At 42.6% G+C, this 23,771-nt stretch overlaps 1 protein-coding gene across 3 annotated transcripts in view; it reads left to right on the plus strand.

Annotated features, from left to right (window-relative positions):
- Positions 1-23,771, plus strand: part of appa (amyloid beta (A4) precursor protein a) — a 152,794-nt gene that overhangs the window by 116,760 nt on the left and 12,263 nt on the right. For 2 of the 3 annotated variants that reach the window (XM_067993353.1, XM_067993351.1), the window contains 6 exons: positions 7,084-7,217; positions 7,512-7,586; positions 7,924-8,082; positions 12,798-12,926; positions 14,819-14,918; positions 18,863-19,084. In XM_067993353.1, the coding sequence (XP_067849454.1) occupies positions 7,084-7,217; positions 7,512-7,586; positions 7,924-8,082; positions 12,798-12,926; positions 14,819-14,918; positions 18,863-19,084 (819 nt within the window). The remainder of the gene's footprint in view (positions 1-7,083; positions 7,218-7,511; positions 7,587-7,923; positions 8,083-12,797; positions 12,927-14,818; positions 14,919-18,862; positions 19,085-23,771) is intronic. The other variant, XM_067993352.1, reaches the window with a different exon arrangement.

Below are 23,771 nucleotides of genomic sequence, written 5' to 3' on the forward strand. Positions count from 1 at the left end.
TTTAAATAACACTAGAACTTACCAAACAGATTACTCCATTCTTCAGTCTGCAATCCAGGTAAAGTAAGCATCCCGGTCAGTTTTGAAGAAATGCCAGTGCTACAGTAGTGACCAAATTTGAGTAAAGTAACCTTGTTTGATAACCTTTCAGCTGCTTTTTGAGGAGTGCCAGAGAAGCCAAATCTTCAGGTTACATGTTGCAAATGTACAACTATTCAGAGTTTGTACATCTTGCTCAATAACTGTGTTTTTGTACTGGCCCTAAAATTGGCAGGCTGCAGCAGTTCCAAAGTTCTTAATTCCTCCTCTTCTCTCCCTGCCCCTCCAACCGCCCCCCGCCCCCCCCCCCCCCTTAAAAAAAAAAGCAGATCAGAGATATTTTCAATACTTCCTTTGGTGGGGAATGGTCAGTTTTCATAATTTGCATTTTATTGCAACTAGAGACTTAGGTAAGCATTGCTCCATTTGTAATAGTTTTAGTTTGTTCTCTTTCTCAGGGGAATTGACTGTGCCTTTCAGGGGTTGTGGATTGACGTTGGTCATGTGACCATAATGAAGTGAGATGAATTAATAGGTACAGGTGGCAGCCTGAACCCCTTGAAACCATTTTATCAGATGTTTAGATCTCATCCCCTAAAATAGGTTTTCAGTAGTATTTAAATTCTTTGTTAAATCAGTTTCCACCTCCCAAAAAAATTCACAACAGGATTCACCAAGAACATAGGGTCATCCCCTTGAGCCTGTTCTACCATTCTATTAGATCATGGCTGATCTGTATCTCAACTCCATTTACCTGCCTTTTCTCCATATCCCTGATGTTTCTTAAATCTTTTCTTAATCTTGACTCCACTTTTTTTTTTATTCGTTCATGGGATGTGGGCTTCGCTGGCAAGACCAGCATTTATTGCCCATCCCTAATTGCCCTTGAGAAGGTGGTGGTGAGCCGCCTTCTTGAACTGCTGCAGTCCGTGTGGTGAAGGTTCTGACAGTGCTGTTAGGAAGGGAGTTCCAGGATTTTGACCCAGCGACGATGAAGGAACGGCGATATATTTCCAAGTCAGGATGGTGTGTGACTTGGAGGGGAACGTGCAGGTGGTCTTCTTCCCATGCACCTGCTGCCCTTGTCCTTCTAGATGATAGAGGTCACGGGTTTGGGAGGTGCTGTCGAAAAAGCCTTGGCGAGTTGCTGCAGTGCATCCTGTGGATGGTACACATTGCAGCCACAGTGTGCCGGTGATGAAGGGAGTGAATGTTTAGGGTGGTGGATGGGGTGCCAATCAAGCGGGCTGCTTTGTCCTGGATGGTGTCGAGCTTCTTGAGTGTTGTTGGAGCTGCACTAATCCAGGCAAGTGGAGAGTATTCCATCACACTCCTGACTTGTGCCTTGTAGATGGTGGAAAGGCTTTATGTGGGTATAGTAGTGTAGTGGTTATGATACTGGACTAATAATCCAGAGGTTGTGAGTTCAAATACCACCACGGAAAATTGTGAAATTGAATTCAATAAATCTGTTTATTTATGGGATGGCACCAGAAAAAATGACAATGAAAGCTGAAGGATTGTTGCTAAACTCCAACTGGTCACTAATGTCCTTCAGGGAAGGTAACCTATGTGACTCCAGTCCCAAACTATGTGGTTGCCTCTTATTGCCCTCTGAAGTGGCATAACAAGCCACTCAATTGTTTAAAAATAAATTGCTAGGCATGGGCAATATGTGCCACATCCTGAGACCAAATACAAATAAAATATTGAAGTGTAAAAATTTAATCCCTTTGTCACTTAAATGCAAAACTGAAATGCATTTGTTTCACAATAAGCATACCTTCTTTTTCAGAAGTCGATCCCAGACCCCAATAAAAGCGATGATAAGGGTCTTAATTTATAAAAAGCCTGAGCAGGACTTCCTTCTACAAAGTTTTTACGAATATTGGTCATTAAATATGCAAATGGTGACTTCTCTGGGGTTTTTTCCTCTTTTCCATGCTATGAGAAATGTTTGTGTTCCACTCAGCAGTGCCATATAGTAGCATGGCTATTGGGAGTTTAATGGAGAAGAGTTTTATATTGGTGTTCCAGTATACTGCCACTGCACCATCCACACCATACTTTTAATAGAATTACAATTATGTGAAGTTAGATATTTTACAGCAGCAAGCTCTCCATAATGTAATGAAATTTTGAGCTGCCGTCATCCACAGCAGGAGCACTTCCGTAAACGCAAATTATCTGAGTGGCCGATAGATATCCCCTTTCATCCCTGGCTTTCCGCTGTTGAGGGAGAGCACCAGATCAACCTGTTCAGGAGCAGCTCGAGTGATGTTGAAAATTCAAGCCTGCATACTGCTGCTAAAGTATCTTTTCTTGGTTATTCAAAATGAATGAGTTTGGTTAATGGTATTTCTGAGCACAGAGCTAGTGGATATTTACTTTGTGACTCAAGTGAAGTAAAGTGGTGTGAGACAGTTTGGCCTACAGGCTCCATTGAGTGTAGACTGTCTCTGAGGTGAAATTTGACTTCTTGTTTCCATTCTAAAAGGGAAAGAAATCCTCCAGATTGATATTCTGAACAATAGATGTGTTTAATCTCCATCTCACAGATTTTTGGCACACATGCAAGTTTATAACTTGAGCCTGACTTGAGATGGTGATAGATTCTGCATTACAGCTTCAAACACTTCTCAGCTTCAAAAGCTCAGAGTGCGTTGTTCAGGTTAAGTGTATATCTGTACTTCGTGTGGGGAAAATGTCAGTCAAAAAGTAGTCTTGCTATGGGGTATCATTTACGAAATATCTGAGAAACCCAAGTGTTGACATTGGTCAGTTGAGGTCGTCACCATAATAGTATGTTTTCTTTTTTTTCCATTCGTTCATGGGATGTGGGCGTCGCTGGCAAAGCCAGCATTTGTTGCCCATTTCGAAGTACCCTTGAGAAGGTGGTGATGAGCCACCTTCTTGAACTGCTGCAGTCCGTGTGGTGAAGGTCCTCCCACATTGCTGTTAGGTAGGGAGTTCCAGGATTTTGACCCAGCGACGATGAAGGAACGACGATATATTTCCAAGTCGGAATGGTGTGTGACTTGGAGGGAAACGTGCAGTTGGTGGTGTTCTCATGTGCCTGCTACCCTTGTCCTTCTAGGTGGTGGAGGTCGCGGGTTTGGGAGGTGCTGCAGTGCATCCTGTAGATGGTACACACTGCAGCCATGATGCACCGGCGGTGAAGGGAGTGAATGTGTAGTGTGGTGGATGGGGTGCCAATCAAGCGGGCTGCTTTGTCCTGGATGGTGTTGAGCTTCTTGAGTGTTGTTGGAGCTGCACTAATCCGGGCAAATGGAGAGAATTCCATCACACTCCTGATTTGTGCCTTGTAGATGGTGGAAAGACTTTAGGGAGTCAGGAGGTGAGTCACTCACCGTAGAATACTCAGCCTCTGACATATCTTGTAGCCACAGTATTTATGTGGCTGGCCCAGTTAAGTTTCTGGTCAATGGTGACCCCCCAGGATGTTAATGGTGGGGGATTCGGCGATGGTAATGCCGTTGAATGTCAAGGGGAGGTGGTTAGACTTTCTCTTTTTGGAGATGGTCATTGCCTGGCACTTGTCTGGCACGAATGTTACTTGCCACTTATCAGCCCAAGCCTGGATGTTGTCCAGGTCTTGCTGCATCTGGGCACGGACTGCTTCATTATCTGAGGGGTTGCGAATGGAACTGAACACTGTGCAATCATCAGCGAACATCCCCATCTCTGACCTTGTGATGGAGGGAAGGTCATTGATGAAGTAGCTGAAGATGGTTGGGCCTAGGACACTGCCCTGAGGAATTCCTGCAGCAATGTCCTGGGGCTGAGATGATTGGCCTCCAACAACCACTACCATCTTCCTATGTGCTAGGTTTGACTCTAGCCATTGGAAAGTTTTCCCCATGATTCCCATTGACTTCAATTTTACTCGGGCTCCTTGGTGCCACACTTGGTCAAATGCTACCTTGATGTCAAGGGCAGTCACTCTCACCTCACCTCGAATTCAGCTCTTTTGTTCATGTTTGGACCAAGGCTGTAATGAGGTCTGGAGCTGAGTGGCGGAACCCAAACTGAGCATCAGTGAGCAGGTTATTGGTGAGTAAGGACAGCAGATTTCCTTCCCTAAAGGAAATTAGTGAACCAGATGGGTTTTTACTACAATCCGGTAGTTTCATGGCCTTATCATCATTACTGATACTATTTTTTTATTCCAGATTTTATTTAATTAATTGAATTTAAATTCCCCTGCTGGTGTGGTGGGATTTGAACTCATGATTCTGGATTATTAGTCCAGGCCTCTGGATTACTAGTCCAGTAACATAACCACTATGCTTCCATACCTGGTATTTATTTGAATCAAGCATACAATTAAGTCTATCTACTCCCCATTTGGATCCTTTTCTTTTTTTCCTACCCTTGCTGTCCTTTCAAGCCTCAATAGCCCTTTCTATCATTTCCTTACCACCTTTTTTTTTATTTTCTATATAAATTATCCTTGAAAGATCTTGATTCTTTACATATCGAGCCCCACACATCTACCAATCCCCCCACCCCTTTCTATCCAAGCCAAGCTGGAGTGCCCAACTTCTACTGAAGGCCTTCCAGGAGTTGCTGAGATCGGGACTTGCCACATGGGAGGCCACTGTTATTTTCCATTTCCCTCCATTACTCCATTTCAGTCACCTTTTGTAGTTGACTGGTTCCTTTGCTGTAGGCTTAGCACCTTGGCTGGAATCAGTATTCCAGAGATGTTTGGCAATCTTACCTCCTTCTCAAGCCATTTTAAGCTTTAAGGTTTATTCAGTCTTGGCTCTGATTTAAAAAATACCCAATGGCATCTGTTTTAAAATCCTTTTGTACCCAATACCCCCACATAGTAACAGGATAAAATTCGGTATTAAGATCATAATCTCCCATTCGTAGTGGATTAAAACTGCACAGTCCAGAAGATGTAAAGACCCCTGTGTCGCAAACAATTTAGATAGCTTACATTTATTTGGTGGTCTGAAATCGGGAATTAACCATGCTGTACTTTTACAAAAGTGACATTAGATCCACTATTTCATGCCGCGCATGTCCAGTAAACTTACCGTTTTGTGTTTAATTTCCTTTGGGTGTTCCAAAAATATGTGTGCAGTCTGCCTCTCTCACTCAGATCGAAATTTAGGCTTTGGCTGTTTATTTTGCTTCTAGTCAGATCTTCAGCTGGAGTTTTGAACTGACACTTTTCTGTAGCTCTTGCCCGTCTTTCAGTTTGTTATTTTTCATCAACAACATCAGCCTGCATTGATATCGTGCCTTTAATGTAGAACTTGTCCTGAAGCACTGCTCTTCTAATATGGGCTGTGTAGGAGAGGTGTAAATTATATGAAGATAGGATGCACGTGTACTGACCACGGTGGTGAAGTTACTCTGCACCTTGCACTCATTCCATGCCACTGTTTAGTTCAGGATGATGTGGAGATGCCGGTGATGGACTGGGGTTGACAAATGTAAAGAATCTTACAACACCAGGTTATAGTCCAACAATTTGTGATTTTCATATAAAATTATTGGACTATAACCTAGTGTTGTAAGATTCTTTACATAGTTCAGGATGGATATTGAGTGGTTTATACCGTGTAGTAGATTATTTCCTTGCCTTTCATAGTCTTGCCAGATAGTATATATCCTAGTGTGCTGAAGGAGAACAGGGAGGAAATCTCTGGTCATTGACTTCCTGACATGGAGGAATCTCCACCTTTAGTGAAGTTCAGCAGGCAAAAATGGCAGGTATCTTTAAAAAGGGTGAAAAGGCTGACACAGGCAACTACAGTGAGATATATGTACGGCAAGAATTTAACGAGAAACTACTAGTGTGGATTTAGAAGGAGGAGAACCTGACCGACAAACCTTTTTGACTTTGTGAACATTACAGATAGGGTAAAGAGTGGCACTCTGTAATGCAGCTTATGTAGGTTTTCAGAAAGCTTTTGACAAAGTTCCACATGAAACACTTCTAATTTAGTTAAAGCCACTAGAATCGACAATAAATTGAGCAAAGAAAATTTAACACTGGTAAGTATAAATAGGTCAGAAATTATGGCCATAAGCATGCAATGAAATTTAAATAGGCACAAGTTTTGAAGGGAGCTGGAGTAATGGCAGGCACGCCTCTCCTATGCTGAAGCAATTAAAAAAGTTAATAGAATACTAGACTGTATATCTAGAACAGTAGGCTGTAAATATACAGAAATTATGCTAACGCTTTATAATACAGGGGTCTGAACACTGAGTATTATGTTTGGTTTTGGCCATCATATCACAAAAAGAGATGTATGTACATTGGAAAGGTTACAGAGAACACAAGAAATAGAAACAGGAGTAGGCCCTCGAGCCTGCTGCGCCATTCAATAAGATCATGGCTGATCTACTACCTCAACTCCACTTTCCTGGCCTGATCCCCATATCCCTTGATTCGCTTAGTGTCCAAAAATCTATCAATCTCAGTCTTGAATATACTCGACTGAGCATCCCCAGCCCTCTGGAGTAGAGAATTCCAGAGATTCACAACCCCGAGTGAAGAAATTTTTCCTCATCTCAGTCCTAAATGACCGACCCTTCAGACTATGAACCCTAGTTTTAGACTCTCCAGCCACGGGAAACAGCCTATCAGCATCTGAAGAGCAACAAGTATATCTTCTGGGAAGATTCCCAGTATAAAAGGGATAAGCTACGAGAACTGAGGGGGGCAAAGAATTCCTGGAAAAGTATGTGTCATGGATGTAGGAAGTTCCTGTTTCAACGTAGTGAGGATGCAGACAAAGTGATAAGACAAAGACCATAAAAATTGCGTTGGGTGGGAGCTTGGAGACCAGACAAGGCAAAGGTCACCAACTGAGCTTTTTCGTGTATCTTGTCCAGGAAGATGAAGGATGTAAGAACCTCCCCAAATATGGTACCAGTATTCAAGTCTGGATGGAGTTGGGCTTCTGTAGACTTGATTGGGCTACTTAGCCTTTTTAAAAATGCTCTCTTGGGACACATTTTGGTTAAGAATTTTTTTTTTGTCACTTCCATTTTTAGTCCCTACTACAGCAGCCAGCACTCCAGATGCTGTTGACAAGTACCTCGAAACACCTGGCGATGAGAACGAGCATGCTTATTTCCAGAAGGCAAAGGAGAGATTGGAGGCCAAGCATCGAGAGCGTATGTCAAAGGTTGGTTTATTTCATGTTGTATTCTGTTTGAAGTCTTTTCCTCTGTTGTTAGATTATCAATGGCAGTTTTTACTGGTCCTGTATATGTATTGATCTATTTAATCACTGTTGTCACTGATCTTAGCATCAGTGTACTACAAGAAAAATCACATTCAAGCAAATACGCTGCAGTACTGATTCAGTGTGCTTGCGTGACACGAGTCGTATTGCAGCCCCTTTTACGGGATTCCAGGTTTTAATTTTGAGAAATGCAATTAATGAGATGGGTTTCTAAATGTACTGTGTTGTCTTTAGATAATGAGGGAATGGGAAGAAGCTGAGCGTCAAGCTAAAAATCTGCCTAAAGCTGACAAAAAGGCTGTTATTCAGGTAAGCATGATTGCTGTGGTGGTTTTAAGCATTGCTCCTTTTTTTAATCCCAGGTACAAAGTTTATACGTGTGGATGCAGCATTTCTTTTTTAGCATAGTCACTGTTTCTGAGAGGGAAGGAAATGCATGACTGGCATTAATATTTTAAATCTGAGATTTATTCTACATCTGTGCATTCCAGCTTTGTGAACTGGCATGACACCTTTGTATGCTAGATTTTGCAGTCTGGATTGTTGCTGTAAATCACTGCCTACAGTTTACAACCTTTCTCTTTTGAATAAAAAAATTGGAAGTTGTTGCCATTTTTTTTAATGGGAACCTTTTGTGATCCTTAAGCGTTTCCAGGAGATGGTAGAATCACTAGAGCAGGAAGCAGCAAGTGAGAGACAGCAGTTGGTAGAGACCCATATGGCAAGGGTGGAGGCCATGCTGAACGATAGGCGCCGTATTGCTCTGGAGAATTACCTTACTGCACTGCAGGCAAATCCACCCCGGGTGAGTGCAAAGCTGTATGGAGAGAGCTTTTCTTAAAAAAGAAAAAAATATTGTCCATTTGGCATTGGCACATTGCTAACTGGAGACAGCCAGGGCGCTGTTAATTCAAGGGAGTTTAAAACTTTGGCTCATTGTGTTCTGTTTTTTTTTTAAACAAAAAAAATTAATCAAATTTAGCTTTATACTATTTAAGGGTTGACAAATGTAAACAATCTTACAACACCAAGTTATAGTCCAACAATTTTATTTGAAAATCACAAGCTTTCGGAGGCTTCCTCCTTCGTCAGGTGAATGTCAGGAAATCCTTGAACCTTTCGCGTTTATATTCAGAGAACAATACCTGGTGATTACAGATAATCATTCCAACTGCCCGTTGTCAAGGCAATCAAAGTGTTCAGACAGAGAGGTGTTACCTACAGGACCACCGAATATACAAACGGCCAGAACACAAAACAGAGAGAGAGAGGGAGAAACATCTGAAAGGAAGAGAAAGACTGAAAATGACCCGTTGAATTAAAAACAGATAACTTTTATTCGCTGGTGGGGTTACGTGTAGCGCGACATGAACCCAAGATCCCGGTTGAGGCCGTCCTCATGGGTGCGGAACTTGGCTATCAATTTCTGCTCGACGATTTTGCGTTGTCGTGTGTCTCGAAGGCCGCCTTGGAGTACGCTCACCCGAAGATCGGTGGCTGAATGTCCTTGACTGCTGAAGTGTTCCCCGACTGGGAGGGGACCCTCCTGTCTGGCGATTGTTGCGCGGTGTCCGTTCATCCGTTGTCGCAGTGTCTGCATGGTCTCGCCAATGTACCATGCTTTGGGGCATCCTTTCCTGCAAAGTATGAGGTAGACAACGTTGGCCGAGTCACAGGAGTATGAACCATGTACCTGGTGGGTGGTGTCCTCTCGTGTGATGGTGGTATTTGTGTCGATGATCTGGCATGTCTTGCAGAGGTTGCCGTGGCAGGGTTATGTGGTGTCGTGGACGCTGTTCTCCTGAAAGCTGGGTAATTTGCTGCGAACGATGGTCTGTTTGAGGTTGGGTGGCTGTTTAAAGGCGAGTAGTGGAGGTGTGGGGATGGCCTTAGCGAGGTGTTCGTCGTCATCGATGACATGTTGAAGGCTGCGGAGAACATGGCGTAGTTTCTCCGCTCCGGGGAAGTACTGGACGACGAAGGGTACTCTGTTGGTTGCGTCCCGTGTTTGTCTTCTGAGGAGGTCTGTGCGATTTTTTGCTGTGGCCCGTCGGAACTGTCGATCGACGAGTCGAGCGTCAGATCCCGTTCTTACGTCATATCCCGTTCTTACGTCATATCCTCGTAAGGGAGAAAGTAGGGCCTCTGAAGGATCAACAAGGTCATCTATGTGCGGAACCACAAGAGATGGGTGAGATCCTAAATGAATATTTCGCATCGTTATTTACGGTTGAGAAAGGCATGGATGTTAGGGAACTTGGGGAAATAAATAGTGATGTCTTGAGGAGTGTACATATTACAGAGAGGGAGGTGCTGGAAGTCTTAACGCGCATCAAGGTAGATAAATCTCCGGGACCTGATGAAATGTATCCCAGGACGTTATGGGAGGTTAGGGAGGAAATTGCGGGTCCCCGAGCAGAGATATTTGAATCATCGACAGCTACAGGTGAGGTGCCTGAAGATTGGAGGGTAGCAAATGTTGTGCCTTTGTTTAAGAAGGGCGGCAGGGAAAAGCCTGGGAACTACAGACCGGTGAGCCTGACATCTGTAGTGGGTAAGTTGTTAGAGGGTATTCTGAGAGACAGGATCTACGGGCATTTGGAGAGGCAGGGACTGATTAGGAACAGTCAGCATGGTTTTGTGAGAGGAAAATCATGTCTCACGAATTTGATTGAGTTTTTTGAAGGGGTAACCAAGAAGATAGATGAGGGCTGTGCAGTAGACGTGGTCTACATGGACTTTAGCAAAGCCTTTGACAAGGTACCGCATGGTAGGTTGTTACATAAGGTTAAATCTCACGGGATCCAAGGTGAGGTAGCCAATTGGATACAACATTGGCTTGACGACAGAAGACAGAGGGTGGGTGTAGAGGGTTGTTTTTCAAATTGGAGGCCTGTGACCAGCGGTGTGCCTCAGGGATCGGTGCTGGGTCCGCTGTTATTTGTTATTTATATTAATGATTTGGATGAGAATTTAGGAGGCATGGTTAGTAAGTTTGCAGATGACACCAAGATTTACTAGGATGCTGCCGGGACTTGATGGTTTGACTTATAGGGAGAGGTTAGATAGACTGGGACTTTTTTCCCTGGAGAGTAGGAGGTTGAGGGGTGATCTTATACAAGTCTATAAAATAATGAGGGACATAGATAAGGTAGATAGTCAAAATCTTTTCCCAAAGGTAGGGGAGTCTATAACGAGGGGACATAGATTTAAGGTGAGAGGGGAGAGATACAAAAGGGTCCAGAGGGGCAATTTTTTCACTCAAAGGGTGGTGAGTGTCTGGAACAAGCTGCCAGAGGCAGTAGTAGAGGCGGGTACAATTTTGTCTTTTAAAAAGCATTTGGACAGTTACATGGGTAAGATGGGTATAGAGGGATATGGGCCAAGTGCAGGCAATTGGGACTAGCTTAGTGGTATAAACTGGGCGACATGGACATGTTGGGCCGAAGGGCCTGTTTCCATGTTGTAAACTTCTATGATTCTATTCTATGACTCGTCGATCGACAGTTCCGACGGGCCACAGCAAAAAATCGCATAGACCTCCTCCGAAGACTAACACGGGTCGCAACCAACAGAGTACCCTTCGTCGTCCAGTACTTCCCCGGAGCGGAGAAACTACGCCATGTTCTCCGCAGCCTTCAACATGTCATCGATGACGACGAACACCTCGCTAAGGCCATTCCCACACCTCCACTACTCGCCTTTAAACAGCCACCCAACCTCAAACAGACCATCGTTCGCAGCAAATTACCCAGCTTTCAGGAGAACAACGTCCACGACACCACACAACCCTGCCACGGCAACCTCTGCAAGACATGCCAGATCATCGACACAGATATCACCATCACACGAGAGGACACCACCCACCAGGTACATGGTTCATACTCCTGTGACTCGGCCAACGTTGTCTACCTCATACGTTGCAGGAAAGGATGCCCCGGAGCATGGTACATTGGCGAGACCATGCAGACACTGCGACAACGGATGAACGGACACCGCGCAACAATTGCCAGACAGGAGGGTCCCCTCCCAGTCGGGGAACACTTCAGCAGTCAAGGACATTCAGCCACCAATCTTCGGGTAAGCGTACTCCAAGGCGGCCTTCGAGACACACGACAACGCAAAATCGTCGAGCAGAAATTGATAGTTCCGCACCCATGAGGACGGCCTCAACCTGGATCTTGGGTTCATGTCGCGCTACACGTAACCCCACCAGCGAATAAAAGTTATCTGTTTTTAATTCAACGGGTCATTTTCAGTCTTTCTCTTCCTTTCAGATGTTTCTCCCTCTCTCTCTCTGTTTTGTGTTCTGGCCGTTTGTATATTCGGTGGTCCTGTAGGTAACACCTCTCTGTCTGAACACTTTGATTGCCTTGACAACGGGCAGTTGGAATGATTATCTGTAATCACCAGGTGTTGTTCTCTGAATATAAATGCAAAAGGTTCAAGGATTTCCTGACATTCACCTGACGAAGGAGGAAGCCTCCGAAAGCTTGTGATTTTCAAATAAAATTGTTGGACTATAACTTGGTGTTGTAAGATTGTTTACATTTGTCAACCCCAGTCCATCACCGGCACCTCCACATCATATTTAAGGGTTGGTCTCTGCTCAATGAGATGAACTGCCTTATTTTTTCTTAAAAGGTGTGGTGCTTTAGAGGTAGTTGTATTCACTGCACTGTCTCAGATCTGTGGGCTACTCCTTGTAGTTTCCTACATGTTCTTGGTCTTGTTCCAACTGTCCTGAGAGAAGGCTGCCAAGAAAAGGCCAGGCATTCCGCCCAGAGGAAGGAAAAAGGAGGTCCAGTTACCATCGGCCGAGCTCATCGATTTCCTAGTTGGCGATGCAGAGTGGCATTTGTAGAAGCTTCGTATAAGGTCTCCTGCCCATTTATCCCAGAGTTGATGCTTAGGCACTGATGGGAGGGAGGAGGATAACTTTGCAGGTGGGCGGAGGATTTGTCACTCAGCTTCTTCATAGGCACGTAGGCCCTTTTTTTAAAAAAAAGCTAACCCATTAAGTTCTATTTTACTTTTCTTCCTGGTCCATCTCATGTATTTTTAGTATTTCGGGAATTCGAGGCTTGCGTTCTTACACAGCTGCCAGCAGCTCATTGGACCTGTGTTTCCCCTGGGCAAAGGGTGGAATTTACTGGCTCGAGTATGTGAACTGTGAATTCCTGAAACGTTGATCCTCTTCAGAATGAGAATTGCTGGGAGTAAAATATAACTGATTGACTTCAGCTCCTGCTATGTGCCTGGGAAACAGGATTCCGTGACTGTTTTAGGGCACTGCATTTTTAAGGCATTTTCTGGAATCTAATTCATAGCCCGCTTTATTAAATAGTATAAGCCTAGATTAAACTGAGTTATAACCTTAGTATTAAGATTCAAATGCGTGAAGAATTGCATGCTGCTGCTTGTGGGGATTTTTTTTTAACTTTTAATTCCTGTGCAAATTAATGCAGGGTTTTCAGCAGAAAAGAATTCTATCAAAATAATTTGGCTGTTTCCTTCTAGCCCCGACATGTTCTCAATGCACTGAAGAAGTATATCCGTGCTGAGCAGAAAGACAGACAGCACACCCTGAAACACTTCGAGCACGTCCGCATGGTTGATCCTAAGAAGGCGGCTCAGATCAAATCACAAGTAAGAGCCTGATGGAATTGTGCAGCCTAGTGATGTGGTGGTTTATGCAGCTCACGTTGCACATCCATTGCAGGTTCAGATCTTGATAGACTCCAAATTCAAGCAAGTAGAAGTGTATGTAATTATGTACTAATCGTTGTGCCCAGGTTAATTTGACAATGTGAAACCAAAAGGCAGTTACTTCCACAAGATATGTTGTCCCAACAAAATTCTGATTACAATGCTTGGCATGGTTGGGTTTTAAATTTCTATTCAGATGCATTTTAGTTCTATTTCCACTCTCTTTACACCCCCATCCCTTTGTCAAATGAATCTGCTGAAAAAGCGTACGATGTGGGAAGACCGCTTGTTGAGCAGCCCCAAGGTCACTCAAATTTGTGAATCAGGGATATGATGGAGAGAGAGCTGGGAAGGGCACTTAAGATGTTCTGGTACCCACCTGTGTCGGTACCCACTGAAATTTTGTTTTGTGGCCTTAATAGCTTGAAGCATAAATGCCAAAATAGCAAAGAACCTTTGCTTTTTTGTCTGTACCTGAGATGTCTTGGCAAGAATATACTTCCACGAGTTAGGTACAAGCTGTGAAAATTTGTCCTTTAGTGCCCTTTGCAAATCTTAACTCTTAAGTCAACAACCATTATTAAACCTATTAGAATAAATGAAGGTAGCTTGAGTGCTTTGGAAGCATAGACAGTGAAGGTGCTGATAGAGCAACACATCAGAGCACCAGTAGACAGTGAGTGTTAGGATGCCAGATGATCATCAGCACCATCAAGTAGCTGGCTCCGAGCAGCAATGTTAGATTCCTAGCGCCAGGTAGCCTGCCGTGACCTGGTGATACTAAGACGGAGAGTTTTAAAAATAGATTTCACAGCCTAATGGATTTTGCTTTGAGCAATTCTGGTCTGTAAAAGTCACTTTTTCCATGCTCTTTTACCTTTTAAATCACTTCCTTTGAGATGACATTAAAGTGTTCGATAGTTTGGAAGCCATTTTTGTATTAACTTTTTGTTGGATTTAATTACCTGAAAATTAATAGTGGTAATGGTGAGAGAGGGTGCTTTGTGACCTTAATATATTCACCAAGCTCTGTATTAACCTCCTTCAAACTTTTGTTAGCAACAATAGAGATTTAAATATTCTCAAGAAGAAGAAAAATATTAACTAGTCATTTTTTTAAAGGACTGGGAAGGGTTGGAGGGAAGAAAGACGACCTCCTCTTAGAAAGGTGTGGCAGCAAGAGGATGAAGATGGAGAGAATATACTGGCAACAAAGGCTACTCTGAGTGCAATAGTTGAAAGTTTGTGATAGTTACAAGAAAATGTGCACGCTGTTTTGGCTATCTTGGATTTTACCAAATCAAACCCATTAGTAATGTGCAGTGTTGCGGGTCGGACAAGTATATATTTTGGTGACTTGATGGGATAGATATAAAATTGTTTTCATAAAAAAAAACTGAAGAGCTGCCAGTGGCCTTTTTATCCAGTAGCACCCTGTTCTGAAAAGTCAGATTTTTCTGATGGTAGGAAATCCCACGAAATTGGTAGTGGACTGAATAGTTTCAAAGTTAGTTAAATCACAAGAAAACCAAGTTCGGTGGCAACCATCTTCAGCTTATCAATTTGTACAGTTTAGAAAGGAAATACCATCATGTATGATTTGGTGGGTTGAGCTAGTTGCATTTAATGGAAGGAAGCCTGTATAAGCATAGCGGCAACATAGCTAGTTTCAAACCTATTGCAGTCACAAGAAAATGAGATGGATTGTGGGATTCTAGAGTGCTTTTGCCACTTTCCCAGTAATGGTACTCAGCGCCAATGAGTGCAAATGTCTCCGAGTCTCCACAGTGTATAGATTTAGTAAAAATTTCTGCCTTTTGCTTCTTTCGTAGGTAATGACTCACCTGCGTGTGATTGATGAACGTATGAATCAGAGTCTGTCACTGCTTTACAAAGTCCCATCAGTTGCAGAGGAGATCCAGGATGAAGTTGGTACGTTTCTGTAAATGTGTTGACTCTTATCCTTATTGCCCTTATTAATCATGCCACAAGTTAGACCTAAGGGATATAGGAACAGGAGTAGGCCATTCAGCCCCTCAAGCCTGTTCCACCATTCAGTTAGATCATGGCTGACCTGTTATCTTAACTGCATCTACCCACCTTGGTTCTGTAACCCTTAATACCATTGCTTAACAAAAATCTATCAATCTCAGTTTTTAAATTTTCAGTTGACCTCCAGCCTCAACAGCTTTTTGCGGGGAGGGAGGGAGGGGAGAAAAGTTCCTGATTTCCACTACCCTTCGTGTGAAGAAGTGCTTTCTGATATCACCCTGAACGGCCTAGCTCTAATTTTACGGTTATGCCACCTTGTTCTGGACTCCCCCACCAGAGGAAATAGTTTCTCGCTATTTACCCTATCAACTCCTTTAATTATCTTAAACACCACAATTAGTTGACCACATAATTTTCTATACTCAAGGTAAGCTGTTAAACTGAAGGAAATACTTGGAGATGTTTGTTGTTAAAAATTTCCAGGAGCAAGATCCAGACCTTACTAATTTTATAAACTTCCCCAATGGCACGGTGGGTGAATACACTGACCAGTGTAATAACTAATCCATACAAACTAGAAAATCCCAGGTTCGATCCCAGTTCATGCTGCTAATTTATCTGAGTCGTGCAGCAGTTGGGGAAATTTAACTGGGCTACAGAGTGGGAAACCCCAGCCAGGGGCCTCACTCTCGGTCGCTTTCCAGTGATACCCCAATTGAAAATGTGAGTGTTTGGCTGGGTGAGGACAGGATTGGCTCAGCTGTAATGCCCTCCACAGTTGAATAGCTGTATTCACTGTCAGGGCTCATACATAGAATGGCCACTTTGGGTAAGATACCAGAGGGCTGCTGATGTTTGCAACCCAACAAGATCCTGAACCTTTGGAAAAGGAAGAGAAAGTTTGAGAAAAAAGATTTAGAAATCTTAAGGGCTTTGTTAAATAAAAATAGAATTCTGCACTGCATGGATTTAGCACAGCTTGATGTTGATGCCAAAATGGCAATCCTGGCAGATCAAATCAATAAATAAAATCCTTTTAAAAAGGAATACTGTAAGTAAAATTAATACAGTTACTAAATGAATCTTGCTCCGTGTGATCTGCATTGCCAGATCTTTAAATCGCTAAATGTTTAATCATTCACTTGGCTTCTGTAAGCATATTGTCCCATTTCTTGACCTGCCACAGAAATTGTTTGTATGAGCACTTTATTTAGTGCTCATGCCTCTTCACTTTGAGTATAGCTTCAGCCCTATCCATAAAAAAGCACTAAGCACAGTCTATATTTTAAATATAGGCATATGTGTACTTTTAAAAAGCCACATTATCGCAGTGCAAGTATGCTGAATGCTTTGCGCTTATAATTGCATGTTGGATTTAAAGTACTTTTATTCTAATTTAGTATTTTGAAACACCTACTAACAATTGGTGTGTTTGTGGTTTTGTAGAGAGACAGACTAATTGTTGCCCGGGGTGGTGACATTATTGTACTCCATTACCCAAGGCTGAAATGTTGAAAAATCGTTCTGCTTTGAATTCAGAGCAGTGCTATACTAAGAAGAATCTTGATAGAGAGATTGCTGCAGAGTGAATTACATTTCCCTTGGTAATTGCAGTACATTATTGCTGATGTGTCATAAATGTCTCACTTCAGAAAAATATCCAGTTTGAAATCCAAAAATCGCCAACCCTTGAAGAGGTCACCCTTTTTTTAATTTAACAGATTGAACCAAGTTCAACAGGAATGCTTTTTTAAAAAATCTGCTTTCTGTCGGCAAAGAATGATAATCGTAAACAGAATTTCAGATAGTTCTGTCACCTCTCGCAAGTCAGATATGAGAATTATGCTTCTGGAGACCAATCAATCCTGAGTTTCTGAGAAACTCTACATTTCCCTACAATCACTGCCCGGCAAAGATCTGCATTTGTTTTTTTAAACCAATGCTGTGTAGTGCACCTCACCCAGGCAGTTATCTGGAATTGAGAAGTCGTTAACCTTGACTCCTACCTAAAATGTTTTATTTAATTATAGTGATGCCATACTCTTGCTTTTATCTCTGCTCACCCTTTGAATGTTGAAAGAAAGAACTTGCATTTATATGGCGCCTTTCATATTCCCAGAACATCCCAAAGCACTTTATAGCCGATTAAGTACTTTTGAAGTGTAGTCATTGGCTATTACTTTTGCCTACATAAACAACAATGTGCACACAGCAATGTTCAATGAACAGTAGTTAAATCTGCACTCCTCCAACACAGCTGTGCCTTCAACTGCCTAGGCCCTGAGCTCTGGAATTCCCTCCCTAAACCTCTCCGCCTCTCTACCTCCTTCTCCTCCTTTAAGACGTTCTTTAAAACCTACCTGACCAAGTTTTTGGTCACCTGTCCCAATATCTCCGTATGTGACTCTGTGTCATCTATTTGATAACGCTCCTGTGAAGCATCTTGGGAAGTTTTACTACGTTAAAGATGCTATATGAATGCAAGTTGTTGTTGTTACTTTGTTTTTGTTGGTGTTAGTCGACGGATAAATAATATTGGCCAAGACACCAGGAGAACTCCCCCGTTCTTCGAATAATGCCATGAGATCTTTTACATCCACCTGAATAGACAGGCATCTGTTAACATCTCATCTGAAAGACAAAACCTCCAAAAATGGAGCACTCCCTCCATTAAAGTGCCAGCCTAAATGATGTCCTCAAGTCATGGACTCGGGCTTGAACCCACCATCTTCTGAATTAGAGGCAAGAGTGCTATCACTGAGCCAAGCTGACATTTATTTGCACAATGATGATCCAAGAATTTTTTCACTCTGATTTTTACTTTTGTTTCGTAATTTTTAATTTATCTCAATTTTCTCCATGAAGGTTCTGATTGGTGTACAATTCCACAGCACCTGCAGACCTTATTATGAGCCTCGACAGTGAGTGTCAGCAGGTTATTAATTCAAGAAGGCCATAACTGCTGAGTCCAATCTTGATTCCATCCTCATCTGACACGTGCGTGTGCGCGCGCGCGCACACACACACACACACACACACACACACGTCTCTGTTGGGAATAAGAGCCCTGCCACTCTATGCCCTCTAGCTCAGAGGCACTAAGATCAAATGCAGGATTCCTCCTGTTCCTGTTTGGGGTGACCTAACCTGGAACCATCTTATTTCCTATGGCTGAGACTGCTGCCATTGTTGTAATTGGCCAGTATAGTTGGGCAGGACCTTCATGGGGCCTTTCTTCCTTCGGGAGCGGTAGCAGCTTGGGTTATTGGTCTAGGGAGGATTCATCCTGCCATTTATCCTTGGGGTGATATTTAAAAGGTTTGTTTCCTTTGTGGAAACCCATGCTTCACCTACAGTCTGAGGAGCAGAGAATAATGAAATGACTGGTGTAGGTTTACACCAATAACGTTTTTCCTGCTGCCACTTGCCCTCCCAAAAAACCTGTAAATAATGTTCTAATCTTTGTTAAACAACAGTCTTGAGTGGCAATGGCACAGGTATGGGTGCAGGTCAGTCACTGGTAAATGGCCTGGGCAGAAAATAGGGGGGGATGCTTGTTACAAAATTGTTGTCAAAGTGGGTTCCAATGAAATAGGTCAGCGATGGGGCGGGTGGTGGAGGAGGAGGAGGAGGACAGTAACTTTCAGAAACTAGGTTGCATTGTGTAATCTTTCAATTGGTGAAATCTGGATCTTCCAATTAATGAAATCTAGATATTCTTGCCTCTCCACCGTTTACCCTCTCCTTACAAAGAAAATACCAGCAGTTTGGACAGTGATGTATGGGTAGTTGATATTTTGAATCTAAGAGGATGATTGCATGAGGTCATTTTCATTACCTGTGCACCATTCCAAAAACATGACTCTAGCATTCCGTTAATACAGATGAACTTCTCCAGAAGGAGCAGAGCTTCATCGATGACATGGTGGCGAACTCTGTCAGCGACACCCGAATTAGCTATGGAAACGACGCACTGGTCCCGTCTCTCTCTGAAACAAAAACAACAATAGAGCTTCTGCCAGATGATGGGGAGTTCAGTCTGGATGACCTTCAGCCTCTGCACCCATTTGTCATTGATTCCATCCCTGCCAACACAGAGAATGAAGGTAAGAAGGTAATGGGGGAGCTGGAACCGAACACCAAGACATGGGAGGTGGAGAATAGTTGGAGACAAGTATACTACATGCACAGTGTTCCAGATAGTATGTAAAATTATTTAATGTGGAGCCCTGGTGAGGGTATCGACAGATACATCTGACTATGAAATAATGTGCTTTACATTTTTGCTAACTGGAATAAGATATCAGTGACTGACTGTATTTTACATATTTAACCGTTTGCATTTGGTATTAGTAACAAATAATGTTTATTATCCTAATTAACCACTTGACTGCTGGAGGGAAATGGTTATTTTGTTCCCACTTCTTTTATTGGACAGCAGCGGAGAGGGTAATACTTCCCTTTAGTGTGTTCTGAGAATGGTTCAGTGATTACTCATCTCCCTCCTGGCCTTGTGAGCAAATGTAGCAGAAGATTGCAAGAATGCTACAAAGCACTTTTAGAAAAATATATTCTATAATATATAAAAATAAATCCCAAAGGATTATCTGAACATGGCAGATGTTTTCTAACAGTTCCATTTGCAAGAGTTGGTACTTTTTAATTTAAACAGTTTCACTTTTCTCCACAAACCATTACACGAACCATCTTTCCAATGGGTAGCCCAGAACATCTTTCTCACTCTTCTTTCCCCCTCCTCCCTCCCAACATGCACCACCATGTGTGCGCACACACTCTTCCGGGATATGATTCCAGTTGGTCATATTTCATGAGCAATAGGCACATGTCGACAGTATTTTGGACAATGAGGGACGTCCTAATCGAGCCCAAGCCTGTCCTAGCCCTAAAGTCCACACTTGTACACTTTTCAAAAAAGGGCCACTTGATAATTGAGAGTCCTGGCTGGTTTCTTTCTCCTCTTCCTCCCCCTCCCTTCTCAAGCCCTGGAGTGCTGAGGCTAATTACAGTGGAACATAGGAACAGGAGTAGGCCATTCAGCCCCTCGTGTCTGCTCTGCCATTTGATAAGATCATGGCTGATCTGTGATGTAACTCCATATACCCGCCTTAGGCCCATATACCTTAATATCTTTGGTTGCCAAAAAGCTATCTATCTCAGATTTAAATTTAGCAATTGAGCTAGTATCAATTGCCGTTTGCAGAAGAGAGTTCCAAACTTCTACCACCCTTTGTGTGTAGAAATGTTTTCTAATCTCACTCCTGAAAGGTCTGGCTCTAATTTTTAGACTGTGCCCCCTACTCCTAGAATCCCCAACCAGCGGAAATAGTTTTTCTCCATCCACCCTATCCGTTCCCCTTAATATCTTATAAACTTCGAACAGATCACCCCTTGACCTTCGAAACTCCAGAGAATGCAACCCCAATTTGTGTAATCTCTCCTCGTAACTTAACCCTTGAAGTCCGGGTATCATTCTAGTAAACCTACGCTGCACTCCCTCCGAGGCCAATATGTCCTTCTGAAGGTGCGGTGCCCAGAACTGCTCACAGTACTCCAGGTGCGGTCTAACCAGGGTTTTGTATAGCTGCAGCATAACTTCTGCCCTCTTATACTCTAGTCCTCTAGATATAAAGGCCAGCATTCCATTAGCCTTCTTGATTATTTTCTGCACCTGTTCATGACACTTCAATGATCTATGTACCTGAACCCCTGGGTCCCTCTGGACATCCACTGTTTTTAACTTTTTACCATTTAGAAAGTACCCTGTTCTATCCTTTTTTGATCCAAAGTGGATGACTTCACATTTGTCTACATTGAATTCCATTTGCCACAGTTTTTCCCATTCATCTAATCTATGAATATCGCTTTGTAATTCTATGTTTTCATCTACACTGCTTACAATGCCACCAATCTTTGTGTCATCGGCAAACTTAGATCTGAGACTTTCTATGCCTTCATCTAAGTCGTTAATAAATATTGTGAATAATTGAGGTCCCAAGACAGATCCCTGCGGGACTCCACTATTCACATCCTGCCAATGTGAGTACCTTCCCATTATCCCTACTCTCTGTCGCCTTTCGCTCAGCCAACTTCCTAACCAAGTCCGTACTTTTCCCTCGATTCCATGGGCTTCTATCTTAGCTAACAGTCTCTTATGTGGGACCTTATCAAGTGCCTTCTGGAAGTCCATATAAATAACATCCATTGACATTCCCCTGTCCACTACTTTAGTCACCTCTTCAAAAAATTCAATCAGGTTTGTCAGGTGCCACCTATCTTTCACAAATCCATGCTGGCTCTCTCTGATTAACTGAAAATTCTCGAGGTGTTCAGTCACCCTCTCCTTAATTATAGACTCCAGCATTTTCCTCACAACAGATGCTAGGCTAACTGGTCTATATTCCCCGGTTTCCCTCTCTCCTTTCCTAAAAAGCCGAGTGATGTGCAATTTTCCAATCTAGAGGGACAGTTCCTAAATCTAGAGAACTTTGAAAGATTATAGTCAGGGCATCTGCAATGTGTTCACCTACTTCTTTTAAAACCTGGGATGGAAACCATCTGGTCCTGGGGATTTGTCACTCTTTAGTGCTATTATTTTCTTAATTACTGTTGTTTTACTTATGTTAATTTTATCAAGTCCCTGTCCCCGATTCAATATTAGTTTTCTTGGGATTTCAGGCATGCTAGCCTCTTTTTCTACTGTAAATACTGACGCAAAGTAATTGTTCAACATGTCTGCCATTTCCCCATTGTCAATGACAATATCTCCACTTTCAGTTTTTAAGGGGCCAACACTGCTCCTGACCACCCTCTTTTTCCTAATATAACTATAAAAGTTCTTCGTATTGGTTTTGATATCCCTTGCAAGTTTCTTTTCATACTGTCTTTTTGTAGCTCTTACTATCTGTTTTGTGACCCTTTGTTGATCTTTGTATCTTTCCCATTCGCCAGGATCTGTGTCATTTTTTGCCTTTTTGTATGCCCTTTCTTTATGTCTTATACTGTCCCTTACCTCTTTAGTTGTCCATGGCTGTTTTTTTTGGCAAGTAGAGTTCTTGCCCCTCAGGGGTATAAACCGATTCTGTGTCACGCTAAATGTTTCTTTAAACATTTCCCACTGATCATCAGTCGTTTTACCCATTAACAGATTTGCCCAGTTTACTGTGGACAGTCTCTGTCTCATCCCATTGAAGTCGGCCTTACCCAAGTCTAGAATCTTAGCAGCTGACTCACTTTTTTCCCTTTCAAACACTACATAGAACTCGATCATGTTATGATCACTATTGGATAGATGTTCGTGTACAGTTAAACCGTTAATTAAATCTGGTTCATTACTCATTACTAAATCTAGTATGGCTTGCCCCCTTGTTGCCTCTAGGACATACTGCTGTAGAAAACTATCCCGGACACACTACCTTTCTGACAGTTCCTAGTCTGCTTTTCCCAATCTATGTGAAGGTTAAAGTCCCCCATTTAGACCACTGTGCCTTTCTTACAGGCTTGTCTAATCTCTGCATTTATACAGTACCCCAGCTGAGATCAGCTAACTCAGCCCAGATAGGAATCTGGGATCTTTTTGCTCTGTATGGTTGTGCAATTTCCCCCTCAACCATCAGCAGAGTGACAGTTGCCACAAAAAAAGTATTTTGAGAATAGTGTTCCATCTTTAAACTATTAAAGTATGGATTTGCAGTCCTTCTCAGTGCACATTCTAAATGTGAGCCACCTGAGACTGGGCTTCTCTATTGATCGTGGGCTTTCATACCACCTACACTTGCCTCAAAATTAACATCAGCTATATGCAGAATTATGGTGTAGTTATGCATCACGGACTTTTAGTTCTTCACGTGGTGAGTTCCCTTTCTCGCCCATTAATTGAGGAGGAGGTGCTAAATAGATACTAAGTTCTTCCCTGTGAGGAAAATGGGGCAAGTTTCCCCTGAGCTGTTAATGAAAACCACCAAGGAACCAGGTCGAGGACAAAGAGGCTTCGGAAAAGCTTCATCCTCCCTCTCCTCCAGAAATGGCACCTGTGAGAGATGGAGACAGACAGACAGATAAAAATGGAGGGGACTGTAGAAAATATGCCTCATCCTCACCGAACCTTTTTTTAAAAACTAATTCAATTTTTTATTGAATGTACTGTTTGTTTTTCTCTCCCTTATTGATTATGCAGTTCTCTTTTATCTCTTTTGGCTAAATGGAAATGATGTCCTGGTTTGCAGGTTATATTGGATTGGATTAAATTGAATAGATCTAATCTACTTGTGTGTGCCTAACTGCAAGAACCAAAGCTGCAGAAAGGCAGCACAGATGTGGAGAAGGAACCTGTAGCAGAAAAAATTACAAAATGCAACTTCAAACTTGAACCTAATTATATTTAACAGTGTGATCTGCAACCTAGCCCTTTCTGCTCTAATGAGCATAATTAAGTTCTGAAAATTTGTTATGATTGCTCGTCTAATCACCTTTTTAATGATTTTCCACATGCTCAGTTAAGCGTGCCAGCGCAAGGGAAATTGAATGTTAAACAAAAAAAGCACTTCTCTAATTCAGTCAATTTTAAAGAAAAATGTTTTTTCAAAATCAAATGGGAAACTAGGTTGAACATTGGGTTAGACACTGACCTTTCACCTCTGGACCCTGAGATCAAATGCAACTCAAAGTGATGGGGTCAAAGTTGCCTCTGTAAGGGTCCTATGTGAACTGATTTTGGACAGTCTTAATCCAATTCCCGGGGACTTGGACCCACAACACAATATTGCCCCTGGTTTG

Source organism: Heptranchias perlo, chromosome 11 (assembly GCF_035084215.1).
Source record: "Heptranchias perlo isolate sHepPer1 chromosome 11, sHepPer1.hap1, whole genome shotgun sequence".
Taxonomy (NCBI): domain Eukaryota; kingdom Metazoa; phylum Chordata; class Chondrichthyes; order Hexanchiformes; family Hexanchidae; genus Heptranchias; species Heptranchias perlo.